Genomic DNA, 13,824 nt, shown 5'->3' on the forward strand with positions numbered 1-13,824 from the left:
ATTATATGTTATAGATGTAATTAGACTATTTTCAATCTGATTTATGAGGATATGTATTGCATTTTATTAGGTTTAAATTTTAGCAAGTAATTTATTGAACAAGTTACTTGATACAACTCGAATATATCATATGATGACCAGTTTTTCTCAACACTTGTCACAAGGTTAGAGATTACTACATGGGCTAGTTCAAAGTTTAGTTATTGGTTGAATTATTCTTAGATTTAAAAAATAAATCTGCATATTTTCTATCTTAATTATAGGTTAGATAATTGTAATAATTGTAAACTTGACGACAACTTAGACTTGTTTCAGCAACGGGTATGCTTAATTAGAAAGTTGTCTGGGATTTTTCACCTATTTCCCTTCATTGTTTAATTATTTAATATGAAGAAAAGGGATTGAAATTATTACGATTAGCATCATATAATAATAGTTTTTTAGGGGTGAGGGTTGTACCAAGAGACTTGAGTCTACATCTCACCTTTGAAAGAGTTTAGTAGGGTTTGAGATATTTGAGAGAGGTTTTTCTCCTTTTTTGGTAATCCATTGCCTATGGACCTCTTTAACTAGAGGAAAAAATCTCTTCACCTAGGGCATCTCTCCCACAGACGTTCCAATTCATTGGTGTACTAATGAGAGGCATGAAAAATTACTCAAAAAAAAAGTATCGCTGAAGACGTTCGAAATTCTGGTTTATCTCCATTCCTTTATATTTTCATAAAAAGTTTTTGATTAAAGCGAAGATGTTTGGTTTTTTCACATAATTCATTCCTTTAGTTTTCATCATATATTCATAAATTTTGCATTTCCATTTTCATAAATCTCATTTGTTTTTTGTTTTTTAAATGTTTAAATTCTTCTTTAATTTCTAATTAAACTATTTATGTTAAATCTCACATAATTTGAATTTGATTTTATATTTTCTATTTATTATATTTTTACTTTTAAATATTTTTATTTATTTTCTTTCTGTTAATCAACATTTTTCTATTCTTGTCTTGCATAAACTTTATTTTTGTTGTAACCAATTTTAAAATTCTCTGATTTGTATTATTATTTTCTAGTTTTGCTTATTTTGCATTAGTTATAACTTCGCATTTTTTTTTCGTATCTCACTTCTTTTATATTTTAAAATCAATAATATTCTTATGTATCTCTTAGTAATGTGTGCAGGTTTTGTTTTCTAGTATTTTATTTTTTTTGTTTCATAAAGAACATTTCATATTCCAAGTTTATTATGTTTTATGTTTCATATTTTACCCTTAGATATTTTATTTTGTATTCTTCTTGTATATAAATTGACTTTTTTGTTTATTTTCCTATTTTAATTACTTGTTTGCATTATATATATTTATATATATATATATATATATATATATTATTTTCTTCATTCCATACTAGACACTATTTTTGATTTTAGATTTTCTGCAACTCCTTTGTCCTAAACCAAGATCTCACTCTTTTGTTCTCAAACCTCTTACAACTAGTCTACCAAAGAAATCTCACATAATTAGACTGATGCATCTGTCTCTGGAAGAGGGGTTGTAGATCACTAAATGTGCATTTTTCTGATTGTATGATAGCGTTCCCTTGATTAAAGAGTGAAACCAAGCCAAGTCTAAGAGCTCGTTGTAAGAAGGAAAATCATGGTGCACATTGAAATAACCAGAGAATGAAAAGAAGTAAACCATGGAACCATCTATAAACTATAATATGGACTTTGTTTTCCACAACAAAAAATTGGGCAACAATATTAGACACATACACAGGAAAAAAATCAGGCTTAGGGGGGGGGGGGGGGCATCATATGGCCACGACGAGTGCGTGATGAATGGATCCTATAAAAATAATACAAGGTGATTGGCGTGGTGCATGAGTCAAAACAAGTTAAATGAGTTAAAGATTTAAATCTGAACCCAATCTATTTAATAAATAGATTTAGATGGGTTGACCTATTTACGACCTAAATCTGTTATGGCAAGTCCAAACCTGCTAAAGTGGATCATTCTCAGGTCGGATTGATATGTTAGATCATAAATTGCCACCTATAGAGAGAATGTATGTAGCAGCTTGGAGACAGCTGACTGCATTTTGAAATGATTTGCTGCTATTTTTGGTTGGCTTAGACTGTTTGAAAGTAACAACCAATATAACCAGTAGTGTTGCAAAGCTTCGAGCCTTCTATTCAATTGGCACAGAGACCCTAGAGAGATCCTATCAAGATGGTAGCGAACGGAAATGGTGGTTTCTAAAGGTATTATTCCCAGCAGCCAATAAAAACCACTCCCACCCTAGAGTCTTGTGTGCGATCACAACCGTCCCATCAAATTTCCGCGGGATCAGCAATCGTCCATTTCCCTCCATTTTCAATTTAACTGCTGAAATTTTGAAACTTTTGAACGTTAAGACATAGAGATCATGAATCCAAGACTTTCGACAAGGCTAAGAGAAGCGGCAGTCCATAGAGAAGAAACGTTGAAATCCACCTTAGGGCCCCTCCTCTTCTCCGCACCCCACCAATTGTTCGACAAAATTCTCCCTCAAGGCCTCGCCGAGACTAACCACCTGCTGCTCCATTACTCCCAGAACAATCTCAACCGAGAAGCTGTCGACCTCTTCCTGGAAACCCATCGGTCGGGCAGAGCCATCGATGACTCCACGCTCTCTTGCATCGTGAAGGTATGCGGATGCCTGTCGGATCGAATTCTTGGTAAACAGCTGCATTCTCTCTGTGCAAAATTTGGATATGGAGCAGTAGTCGGCGTTGGTACTTCTCTTGTAGACATGTATATGAAATGTGGTTGTCTGGACGAAGGAAGGAAAGTCTTCGATCGGATGCCGGATAGAAATGTCGTTACTTGGACCTCGTTGCTCACCGGGTACACTCAGAATGGGCTCCAAGACACGGTACTCGAACTCTTCTTCCAGATGCAGCTGGAGGGTATTAGGCCGAATCCATTTACTTTTGCCAGTGTTGTTGCTTCTGCTGCAGCTCGGGGAGCAGTCGAGCGAGGAAAGAGAGCACATAGCCAGTTGATCAAATTTGGGTACCAGTCAACCATCTTTGTGTGCAATTCCCTGATGAGCATGTATTCAAAGTGCGGATTGGTCCAAGAAGCAAGAAGAGTATTCAGTGGCATGGCGAACAGAGATGCAGTGTCGTGGAACTCAATGATCGCTGGTCTCGTGCTGAATAAATACGATTTTGAGGCTCTTGAACTTTTCTATCGGATGAGAGTGGCTGGTGTGAAAGCGACGCAGTTGAGCTTCGCGACTGTGATCAAGTTATGTGCTAACCTTAAGCAACTTGTCTTTGCTCGACAGCTCCATTGTTGCGTCGTAAAAGAGGGGTTCGGATCGGATAACAATATCATGACAGCGCTCATGGTTGCTTATAGCAAATGCAGCGAGCTGGATGATGCCTTTGAACTATTCTCTTCGATGTCGGGTGCTCGGACAGTTGTATCATGGACTGCGATAATTGGTGGCTGCATACAAAATGGAGACATTGGCCGAGCTGTGTTTCTCTTCAATGAAATGAGGAAAGAGAATGTGGAGCCTAATGATTTCACTTACTCCATTCTATCGACAGCTTCGCCAGTCGTATCTCCCTTTCAAGTCCATGCGCAAGTAATCAAAACCAACTACCAACATGTCCCATCTGTTGGCACTGCACTGCTTGCCGCATACACTAAGCTCGGCGACACCCATGATGCCCTCTCTGTTTTCAGAGATATTGAGGGGAAGGACATCGTCACTTGGTCTGCAATGCTGGCTTGCTATGCTCAAGCTGGGGATTCTGAAGGGGCAGTGAAGCTGTTCAGAGAGATGGCAAGGGAGGGAGTGAAGCCTAATGAGTTCACACTTTCTAGCGCCATTGATGCATGTGCTAGTCCAACAGCTGCAGCAGACCAGGGGAAGCAATTCCATGCCATATCAATCAAGTCTCGATATCAAGATGCAATATGTGTAAACAGTGCTCTTGTCACCATGTATGCAAAGAGAGGGAGCATAGAGAGTGCTCAGGAAGTCTTTGAGAGGCAATCTGAGAGGGACTTGGTGTCATGGAATTCAATGCTGTCAGGTTATGCTCAGCATGGATATGGAAAGAAGGCACTTAAGATATTTGGAGAAATGGAAGCTCGAGGATTGGAAATGGATGGTATCACATTCATTGGTGTGATCACTGCATGTACTCATGCGGGTCTCGTTGAAGAAGGCCGGAGGTATTTCGATTCAATGGTCAAGGATCACCAAATCAGTCCGACGATGGAGCACTATGCTTGCATGGTTGATCTTTATAGCCGTGCCAGTAGACTCGAAGAGGCCTTGAGTCTTATCAAAGGGATGCCATTTCCAGCAAATGCAACTGTATGGCGTACACTCCTCGGGGCATGCAGGGTTCACCGGAATGTATCACTAGGAGAGCTTGCTGCAAAGAAGTTGATATCACTTGAACCAATGCATTCAGCTGCTTATGTGCTTTTGTCGAATATCTATGCAGCTGCTGGCAAATGGGAGGAGAGAGCCAACATAAGGAAGCTGATGGATGAAAGGAAAGTGAAGAAAGAAGCTGGGTGCAGTTGGATTCAGGTTAAGAACAAGGTGCATTCATTCATAGCTTCTGATAGAAACCATCCTTTATCAGAGCTGATATATGCAAAGCTTGAAGAGATGATGATTCGATTGAAGAAGGAAGGATATCACCCAAATTTAGACTTTGTGCTCCATGACATGGAAGAGGAGCACAAGGAAGCCATGCTAGCTCAGCACAGTGAGAAGCTGGCAATAGCTTTTGGATTATTAACCACACCTCGGGGGACTCCCCTCCAGATTGTTAAGAACCTTAGGGTGTGCGGAGATTGCCATACAGTGATAAAGATGATATCAGCACTGGAGGGGAGGGAAATTGTCGTGAGGGATTCAAATCGCTTCCACCATTTCAGGAATGGGTCTTGCACTTGTGGGGAATATTGGTGAATAAATTGTCAGAGGTAGGATTTGTTCCTTCAATCAAATTCTTTGAGGTTCATGAGAGCAGCTAATTTTGACAGGTGTTGTAAAATAACAAAATTTGTTGAGGTTTGAATATTGAGGAGCTGAGCTCAGATTTTTCGAACATGAGTTCAGCATGTGCCGTGAACATATGGAGGAAAGGTAGGAGAACACAAACACCAATCCATGTTGCAACTAAAAGCATGAAAAGAGATTTAATTATAGATTCACAAGTTCATTGTGAATTGTGTCAAAAATCCTATGTAATATCAATTTTTGGATATTGAAATCAAACAGTTTGACTTAAAAATCGAAGTTTTGGACTCTTGCAAATGAAAAGGAAGAAAAGGGAGGAAGTTTTGAATGTTATACGTAAAAGTATTTTTTGAAATATTTATGATTAAATAACATGAAAGAACTTGTTTGCTTTTGAACAGGCAAAAAGTGAATGTTGCCTCGACCAACCTTGATCTAGCCCTCTTTGGGCATTTTTCTCTTTTTCCTTTTTTTTTCTCTCCGAAAGAAACATACTTTATTTCATGTCAAATGACTTTTTTTTTTTTTGGTCGAATGATAAAATTACAGATTTTGTATAAAATTTGTATGTTAAGAGGTTCTATATAGATACCATTTGAAATACTAAGTGACAAGATCTTTTTCCAATAAATAATTCTTGTGAGGGCTTCCATACAAAATATAGCAGAGACTGGCGAATGAAGATGCGGAAGCAGTGAAATTCCGAACGAGATAGAACTGAACTACCGACGGCTAACTTCACTGATGAAGAGGCAAAAAGCCTCTTGTTATTTTGCTCTTGATAGGAACAGATAATTAACTAGCACAGGTATTATGGGATTACTTAGAGAGATTTCACAATGATCCGTAAAAACTCTATAATGGAAACATCTCCCTAAGTATCATCAGCATACTGTTGGATTCTTGGGAGTGAAGAGTCTCCTAGGCTCCTGTTAACCACCTATTAACTGGAGGTTTGACAAAGGAAGCATTATCATATTACTGGCGAATCTTGCTTCTTGTTGTGAACAGAGAGAGAAGAAACTTTATCATGATGCTGGAATTCTTTTGCTCCCACATTGTTCCATGCAATAAAGATTCATTAGCTTCAAATTGTTGTTGGCTTAATCCTCTAGGCTTTAATTAAGTTTGTCAAGGGCAGTTTGGCTTAAACAAAAAGAAAAAAGTCACCACAATTTGTACAGCAGCCAAAATTTATATGCTCTCGAGAAGATTGCAGCACGGTCTCTTTCATGGATGATAAACTGAAAGCACAAGGCATTTGAAACTGCAAAAGTTAATAATATAAAAATGATAATGTTCTCACCAGTAAACAAATGATAATGTTCAATCATGGAACAGAAGTTAATATATTCACTAAATCCATAATATAAAATATATAGCAGCTGTGAGGTAGAAATTTCACTGAATAGGATGCTTTTCACCAGTATTTGGTGATTTAAAGTCACAAGGTAAGCTTTCAAATCCAACATTTGTAGTTGTAAAGAAGACGAGAGAAACAGGATCCAAATAAATAGAGGCGGGTAGCTAAGGTTCCTTCAGTTTTCATGGTTTCATAAGTAGTTCTTTGATATATGCAATGACCCCAGGCACATCAACTGTCCATGCAACTGAAATTGGTGAATAGCCTGACCAAGGATTAATGGTGTTCCACCTGCACCAGAAGTTTGGTGGAATCAATAAAGAGCAAGAATAAGCAATAGGAAATCCAAGTACAGTCCTACTTTTTTAATCCTTGGTCCATCAACGTATGCCCCACACAAATGCCCTGTGTCTCCACCCTCACCACCCCTTTTCTGAATGTAAAGAGATCTGGTCGAACTAGTGCCACGTAACTGACCGGATCATGGAGGAAAATCCCTGAATTCGAAAACTTATCTGAGTCAAACCATTTAAGGAGGTGGTTGCAAGCAAGAACAAAGAAATATGGGGAACATATGTAAATATACCATAGACACCATCAGATTTCACATGCCAGTCTCTGTAGAACTTGCACATGTTGCATATGACTTGTGAATGCCTTCCTTTTGAATTTTTTAGGTCAGAGAGGTCTTCATCTGAAATAGCATATTGCACCCATAATGAGTAGGAGTCGTAAATTTGAAACAAACGAAGAGATCCAACTTAGAACAAAGAAATTTCAAAAGAACCTGTAAATCTGACTTGAGTAGTGATGTTTATGCCAACAACAACAATATCTGCTCCACAAGTAAACACAACGTCAGCGGCTTCTGGATCCCCATATATCTGCAAAGTGAGGATTGAAAATCTTCAACACTTTCTCATCTCTATTCCTTAACACTACAATGAGAGCTTGAAAAATATTTAAATCAGTACATCTCATGAACCGATGAAACAAATCCAAGGAAAGTTCTGAAAAGTTGAAATGAAGGATCAAAGAGATTTTTCATGAGATGGAGCCACGAGTTAGAGGTCTCAAATGGTACCTAATATACTGTCACCAGCCACATTCGGGAGAGAGGCCTTGGTTTAGGAACATTAGAAACCAAAACTTTGCTTGACATGCAAAATCCTTGTGGAGATGCAATGATGCAAGAGGCCTCTGGCAACGAAGGTAATGGTGAAACCAAAGTGGCAACTGAACATAGGTCCGAAACCAAAGTATAGGGAAGACCTCAATGGGATACTGTGCAACGATAGACATGCATATTAGTATAGGGCCTGAAACCAAAGTAGGGCCCTCGATACTCATTTACCGACTCTTGAGACCTGTTTTGAAGGATGACAACAGTGATGCTTTTGGTGGTGTCAAGGCCAATTGAAGTGAATAGTTCGTAAGGGCCTCTGCCTTGTTGACACCACATGAGAAGCACATTCCCACTTCTGTAACAAAATTATTAGGACGGTGATGCAAGCAATGCCATTGCATGGGCCAGGGATGGAATACTAGATCTTAGGAGATATTTAGAATGTTGTCACGATTATAACCACAACATCAAGAATCAGCAGCGACTCAATGTGGAGAAAATCCATACTCAACTAATCATGAGTGTAAAAAAATTTACAAATTTGTTAGATTGAGAAGAATTAAGATAGAAATAGTTAAAAATTTCATCTCAATAAGAAGTCCCTGTACTTCATAAGAAACTTATGAACAATAATGTGAAGAAATTTATGTGTTCCCTGTTAATGTCACCAACAGTACAACTAATGTGTTTCTTCATTAGGTCACCATAGAAAGATAAGAATCATAAATCAAGTTGAGAATAACTGGAGTTTTTAAAATAATTCAAATAATTTCATGGCTCAGGACACACACAGCAGAAACTTCTCCATACATGCTCTACAAGAGGCCACTAATTTAGCAACTTTTGCTCTCAGTGTCAAGGCATTTTGTTGGTAAAGTGACACCTTGATTGACCCCCCATGGATCAACTAAAATACTTATAAATTAAAAAAATTTTCTTGTTTTTCATAAATTGTACTGCTTCTTATAATAGAAAAATTGTTTAATACCAAATAACAAAAATAATTAAATAAAGGGTTAAACGTAAGAAAGTGCTTTAGTAAACTCTTAGTAAAATGCATAAAGTATGTAAACCAAGAAGTAAAGAGCAAACATTTCATCGTAAGAATTATGGGTCCACTCTTTTACATTTGCTTCAGCAGCAGGATTGACATTCCCAGATGCAAAGAAAGCCCCACCAAGTATAACCACCCTCTTCACCTTTCTTGCAAAAGCTGAGTCCTTTTTGATGGCCTAAGCAAGAAAATTCCAAACCTCCGCCAAGAAAGTCAAAATCATAATGGTTGGCAAAGAAATAACGTTAAAAAAAAAGACCATCTTGAAACTAATTAAAGGGATAATTTTCTGAGTTTTGTGGTTCTAACATAATTTGCAGGAGACATAAACATCTATAGCAGAAAAATTAATTAGGAGATGGAATATTACTCTATGCTTACCAATGCTAAATTTGTTAATGGTCCCAATGCAAGAATTGATACATCACCAGGATATTGAGAAACTGTGTCAACCAAAAACTCAGATGCATTTTTCTCAGATTTTTTCCCTACAGGTGGTGGAAGAAATATATTCCCAAGGCCATCAGATCCATGAATAAAGTCAGCAACACGTGGCTTTCCTCCCTATCAATAAAAGGTAGCTTTCTCAATGGAATAACAATAAAAATGCATTGTCAGTTCAACAAGGAACTTCTGTTCTCTTGAATATATATATATAACAGGATAATGCAACAAAAGTACCCGGGAAAAAGGATGTTGTGGTTACCAGTTAAAACCATTGTGGTTACCACAAGCAGGCAAGTAAAAAGGAACCATACAATTTGTTCACTTCACATTAGGGTCAAGCAAGTATCTAAAGGTCAGCTAACACTAGATAAGCCTCCAAGAGACAGCAAAATCTTGATAATTATACTACTTTACAAGCAATACTTTTCAAATAAGAGCTTCTACACTAGTATGTGATTTCCTGCCAAATAAAGAGTTTCTAAACCAATAATGAAAAATCTTGGATTTCCAATTTGCTAGTCCAGTACGTCTAATATGTACTAAACAACTCAGAAAATGACTAGGGCAGAGAAGATGAAGAAATAGTTGATTAAGCAATTTTTATTATGGCTTAAAAAACATTTAAAATCTTTTTCTTGTTTCATTTATAAGTTTAGAAACTAGACACCTTTCTCAAATTTGGAATTGAATTACAAAGTTATGCATTAATATTTCACTTCATACTTATTAATATTAAAGACCAAACTTTTGTCACGACCGATATTGGAACCATTGGAGCTTTTGATTTAGATGAAATAAACTAAATTATGGTGCCAAACATTCCACAAATCATGAAATAGGAATGTAACAAGGAAGATATCCACAACTTACATGAATTGAACAAAAAAAATAGATTTTCTAAGTGTCAAAACACCACATAGATACGAAATCATATTAAGGAGAGTACGTTCAAGTAATCCACAGGAAATATAATTATTAGATGCATTTTGTAATGGAAACTATCTTGCCATTTGGTAGCTCTATATGCCACTTATTATTAATGACATGCTTACTATCAAACCATCTGACCATGTGCAGTTAAAGTCAAAATCATTCCATTGTTAGGGGCTTAGATGTTCTTGCAGTACATGTCAAGTGCCTCAATAAAATATCATCGAGCATAGATGGAGATCCATCATCATGAGAAAGGGTGCTCCTTCCAATGAGCAATTAGGAGCAAAAAGATACCTGGAAACAAAAAGGGACTGAAGAAGACTACTTTTTTAAGGCCTTGGACGTAAATGACTCGGGAAATTACACACACACACACATACAGATATACATAAAGCTGACCTCAAATGAATGCATTCAGCCTTTCTAGGATTATAATAGTTACCATGTAGAATACAATGTTCATGCATTGTCAGTACAAGAATGCATAGCAAAATCATATGTAACTTCACAAATGTCTAAACACATATTCTTTTGGGGTTGAGTAAAATATGGATAGCTCACTAAATTTAGACACATACCATAATTATCATGTATAATCATCTAGGCATATCCAAGGAAGCAAAATATTAAAAGAAACATACAAAATCATAGAAATTATACTTGGAGTTTTAGAGAGATACCCAACGAGGACAATGAAAAAAATCTGTTAGTGAAGGCCAGAGAAGACATTTTACAACAGGAAAAATTGGCCATAGTGTTAGAAGAACAGTGGTGCTCAGAACTTAATGAGAAAGTCATCAACATAAAATTGGGAATAAAAAATTTTGTTGATAAATTGGAATGCTCAGATGAAGTCGAAGTATATATCAATGAGAAGAAGTCATACCTTTAAAGGCTCATGGCTGCCCTCTGCGACTGGGACATCAGGACGCCCTGCAATCTCACACTATCCTTTTACACATTATAAGTTATATGTCATTATGAATCTGTTTCTAAGACATCAGAAGAATACTCCGAAGAAATAAATTAATAAAAAAATTGGAAAACCAATGAGATTAAACAGTACAGAAAAAAAAAACCGTATTCTAGTATGCAGAATGGCAATTGAGGAAAAATACATACCAATATTAAAGCATTGCGGGTAGCATCTTCGGTACTAACATTGCCAAATATTGTAGTTAAACCTAAAACTGCAATTTCTGGTGTTTGAAATGCCATCATAATAGCCATGCTATCATCTGTAATCAAGGGGAAGAAACTGAATGATTATGCAATATAAGGTCCATCTGTGCATTAATTCAAATGGATGGTACATATTGCAAGTACCAGCTGAAGAATTCAAAACTTAAATAAACCAAATCAGATAACAGTGAGAAATAAGAAATCTAAGAAAATCAAAACAGATGGAAGTTTATGACATGTCATCAGGAGTATTACGTATTATCTTGGAAAGAGGACTATAGCACAACAGTTGCACCTGTCCTCCAATTGGACGGGGTTCTATCTTCGAATCATGGGAGATATCTACTGCACATAATTCTTCCATCATTTCTTTTAACCCAATAATGAAATCCACCATTTGATCAAAAAATATGCTATACATTGTCTTAGATCTGTGAGAATTGAAAGGAAAATTTGGCAGACCAAACAAGGATCAGCTATACCAGGTAATATGCAGTTGGGTTGATTGGAGCCTAAGTGTGTGAATAGATGAAAATGAACATGAGAATCTTCAGGGAAGTATGAATTCAGAAGTACTATTGTCATAACTACTGCCCAGGAAGCACCTAGGCGGGTCCTCACAGGTGTCTAGGAAAGGCCTGCCACCTAAGAGTGAGAATCAATGTATAATTTTGATATTTGGTGATTTGTGATGCTTAAGTGGCTGACTAACCACCTAGAGAATGTCTAGTAACAATCAACATATATTTTGACATTTGGTGATTTACTGCTTAGGCGGCTGACTGCTTACCTAGAGAATGCCTTGTAAATAATCAATGTATATATTGACATTTGGTGATTTATTGTAGTTGCTTAGGTGGCTAACTGATCCCCTAAGCAAAGGAAAATCCCATAGTATTCAAGAGCCCAACTGGATATACATCATACATAATTTAGGCCTATTTATATAGTAAAGGGAAATCCCATAGTGAGAGCATAGAGATTCACAATCATCATGTTTCACTTTCCCGTTAAGATCTTCTATTATTCTGTGAGTATATTAGGAAGAAAATTGGCCATTGACTGTAAGATATTAATGAAGTGGAAACATAGGAAGAAATGCACTTTCTCAAATGGTGCCACCTAAGTGATAGAATTACCAAGATAATAATATAATAAAGATATGATAGGATGTGTGGATACATAAAAAAGGTTACTAATGTTATTAAGATAATGATATATTTTACAAAATGGAAGTTATAAAAAACATAGGACTCTTATCATTGAAATGTTGGATTATTTGGACCATATTGTAACAAAGAAATGGAATTGGAACCTAAAATTCTTATCTATTTTCATATACTATCAATAATTGCATAAAAAGGGTATAATTCATGTTTATACTTTCGCCTTCAACTACATGTAACTTAGGAATTAGTAGATGTATTGTTAGATAATCGGTTATAATTTTTAAAACAAAAATTAATTAAATTTTGGGGATTTCAAAACTCAAGGTGACAGTCAAGCTAATTACCTGTTTCAACTTGGAGATCAAGGAGGACTCCTTTGACTACCTTGACTAGGAACGACACTTTATATATGAACACATAAAGAGTAGGAGAAAAAGGGATGGAGAATGCCACTTAGGGGCTAAACCCACGCAAGCCGCTCTAAATCCTTCCTCATCTCATCCAATCCAAGATCAAGTTCCAGCACCTTCTTTCTGCTTTTGGTGACAAATACAGAAAAGAGATGATCTAATCCTAAGATTAACCGAGTCAGACCAACAAACCTGCCTGACTCGAGCAATTAGGCAATTATAAAGCAACCAGAAGAGATTTGGTACTCAATTTTCTATCTTCATACATCCTCCCTTCCATATCCGACAAAATAATCAACAGAAAATTGTTCCAAAAATCCATCAAAGATAAGTCTTTTTTCTATTTGTTTTATTCTCAGAAAATAAAACGTCCAAAAATGAGATGAAGACACACAAAAAAAAAAAATTGTTTGGAATTGTACGAAATTTTCACTACGATTCCCAACTTGAACATCCGACAGAATATCAAAAAACGAGAAACAAAATCAAGAAGTTATCGCTTTTAAGCAAAATAATGCAGAAAGGGATGGCAAAAATATGGGTGATACCGATCCCGGGATCCGTGTCGATGATGACCTTCTCCGGCCCAATAACGGACGTGTGATTCCCGCTGTTCTCCAAAGATCCGGCAATGAGGTTCGATTCCATCCCTCTCTTTCTCTCAGTTGGAGATTAACGGGTGAAGTTTTGGGGAGGAAAGAGAGGAAGGAGGAATCGAGAGGATGCTTCTCTTTTCTTCGCTCTTCGCTCCCTCCTCCCTCTTCTTTCTTTATATAATAATAATAATCGTTCCCCTCTCCTTTTCTACCAGCCCCTTTTTATTTCCCGTAGCGGAATCGTCGCTCGGGTGTATTTCCTTCGTAGGATACACGTGGGTGCATGTGATTGGATTCTCCGCAAGCATTTAGCGATTTGTCCACCTGACCTACCAAGACAGTCAAGCTTGTCTTTTTCTTTCAAACTTTTATCGCACGTAACGGCTTGCATTTCGGCAGGGCTGAGTTGTTGCGCACATGAAACCTTTTTTTAAAAAAAAATAAGAAAGGAGACTTGTCACTTTCATCTCCCGTTGGACTTTGCCACGTGACATGCAAGTGATATCATGA

The 13,824-nt window shown here is 36.9% G+C and overlaps 2 protein-coding genes across 3 annotated transcripts; one reads left to right on the top strand and one right to left on the bottom strand.

Moving 5' to 3' along the window:
• The first annotated feature begins 2,091 nt into the window (after window positions 1–2,091).
• Window positions 2,092–5,549, top strand: LOC103720572 (pentatricopeptide repeat-containing protein At2g27610). The gene has a single exon (XM_008810338.3). The coding sequence runs from the start codon at window positions 2,422–2,424 to the stop codon at window positions 4,981–4,983; it is 2,562 nt and encodes an 853-aa protein (XP_008808560.1). The 5' UTR covers window positions 2,092–2,421; the 3' UTR covers window positions 4,984–5,549.
• A 745-nt stretch (window positions 5,550–6,294) lies between these two features.
• LOC103720566 (probable uridine nucleosidase 1) lies at window positions 6,295–13,514 on the bottom strand. 2 transcript variants are annotated; one of them, XM_008810331.3, is made up of 9 exons: window positions 13,267–13,514; window positions 11,080–11,195; window positions 10,844–10,903; window positions 8,959–9,141; window positions 8,651–8,755; window positions 7,185–7,281; window positions 6,984–7,091; window positions 6,759–6,894; window positions 6,295–6,688 (listed from the first exon to the last, which is right to left on the bottom strand). In XM_008810331.3, the coding sequence occupies exons 1-9, from the start codon at window positions 13,364–13,366 to the stop codon at window positions 6,580–6,582; spliced, it is 1,014 nt and encodes a 337-aa protein (XP_008808553.1). In that variant the 5' UTR covers window positions 13,367–13,514; the 3' UTR covers window positions 6,295–6,579. The 2 variants fall into 2 exon arrangements, with proteins under 2 accessions (XP_008808553.1, XP_008808554.1); XM_008810332.3 differs by lacking the exon at window positions 8,651–8,755.
• Window positions 13,515–13,824: the final 310 nt, after the last annotated feature.

The sequence above is a fragment of the Phoenix dactylifera genome, unplaced genomic scaffold, assembly GCF_009389715.1.
Source record: "Phoenix dactylifera cultivar Barhee BC4 unplaced genomic scaffold, palm_55x_up_171113_PBpolish2nd_filt_p 000403F, whole genome shotgun sequence".
Classification (NCBI taxonomy): Eukaryota; Viridiplantae; Streptophyta; class Magnoliopsida; order Arecales; family Arecaceae; genus Phoenix; species Phoenix dactylifera.

Excerpts from the sequence above, each read along its gene's own strand:
- LOC103720572 (XM_008810338.3), top strand. The coding sequence starts at position 2,422 with ATGAATCCAAGACTTTCGACAAGGCTAAGAGAAGCGGCAGTCCATAGA.
- LOC103720566 (XM_008810331.3), bottom strand. The coding sequence starts at position 13,366 with ATGGAATCGAACCTCATTGCCGGATCTTTGGAGAACAGCGGGAATCAC. Across the intron at positions 9,142-10,843 it reads GCAGCCATGAGCCTTTAAAG|GGAGGAAAGCCACGTGTTGC; the intron begins GTATGACTTCTT and ends TTTTATTGATAG. Across the intron at positions 7,092-7,184 it reads TACTCAAGTCAGATTTACAG|ATGAAGACCTCTCTGACCTA; the intron begins GTTCTTTTGAAA and ends ATGCTATTTCAG.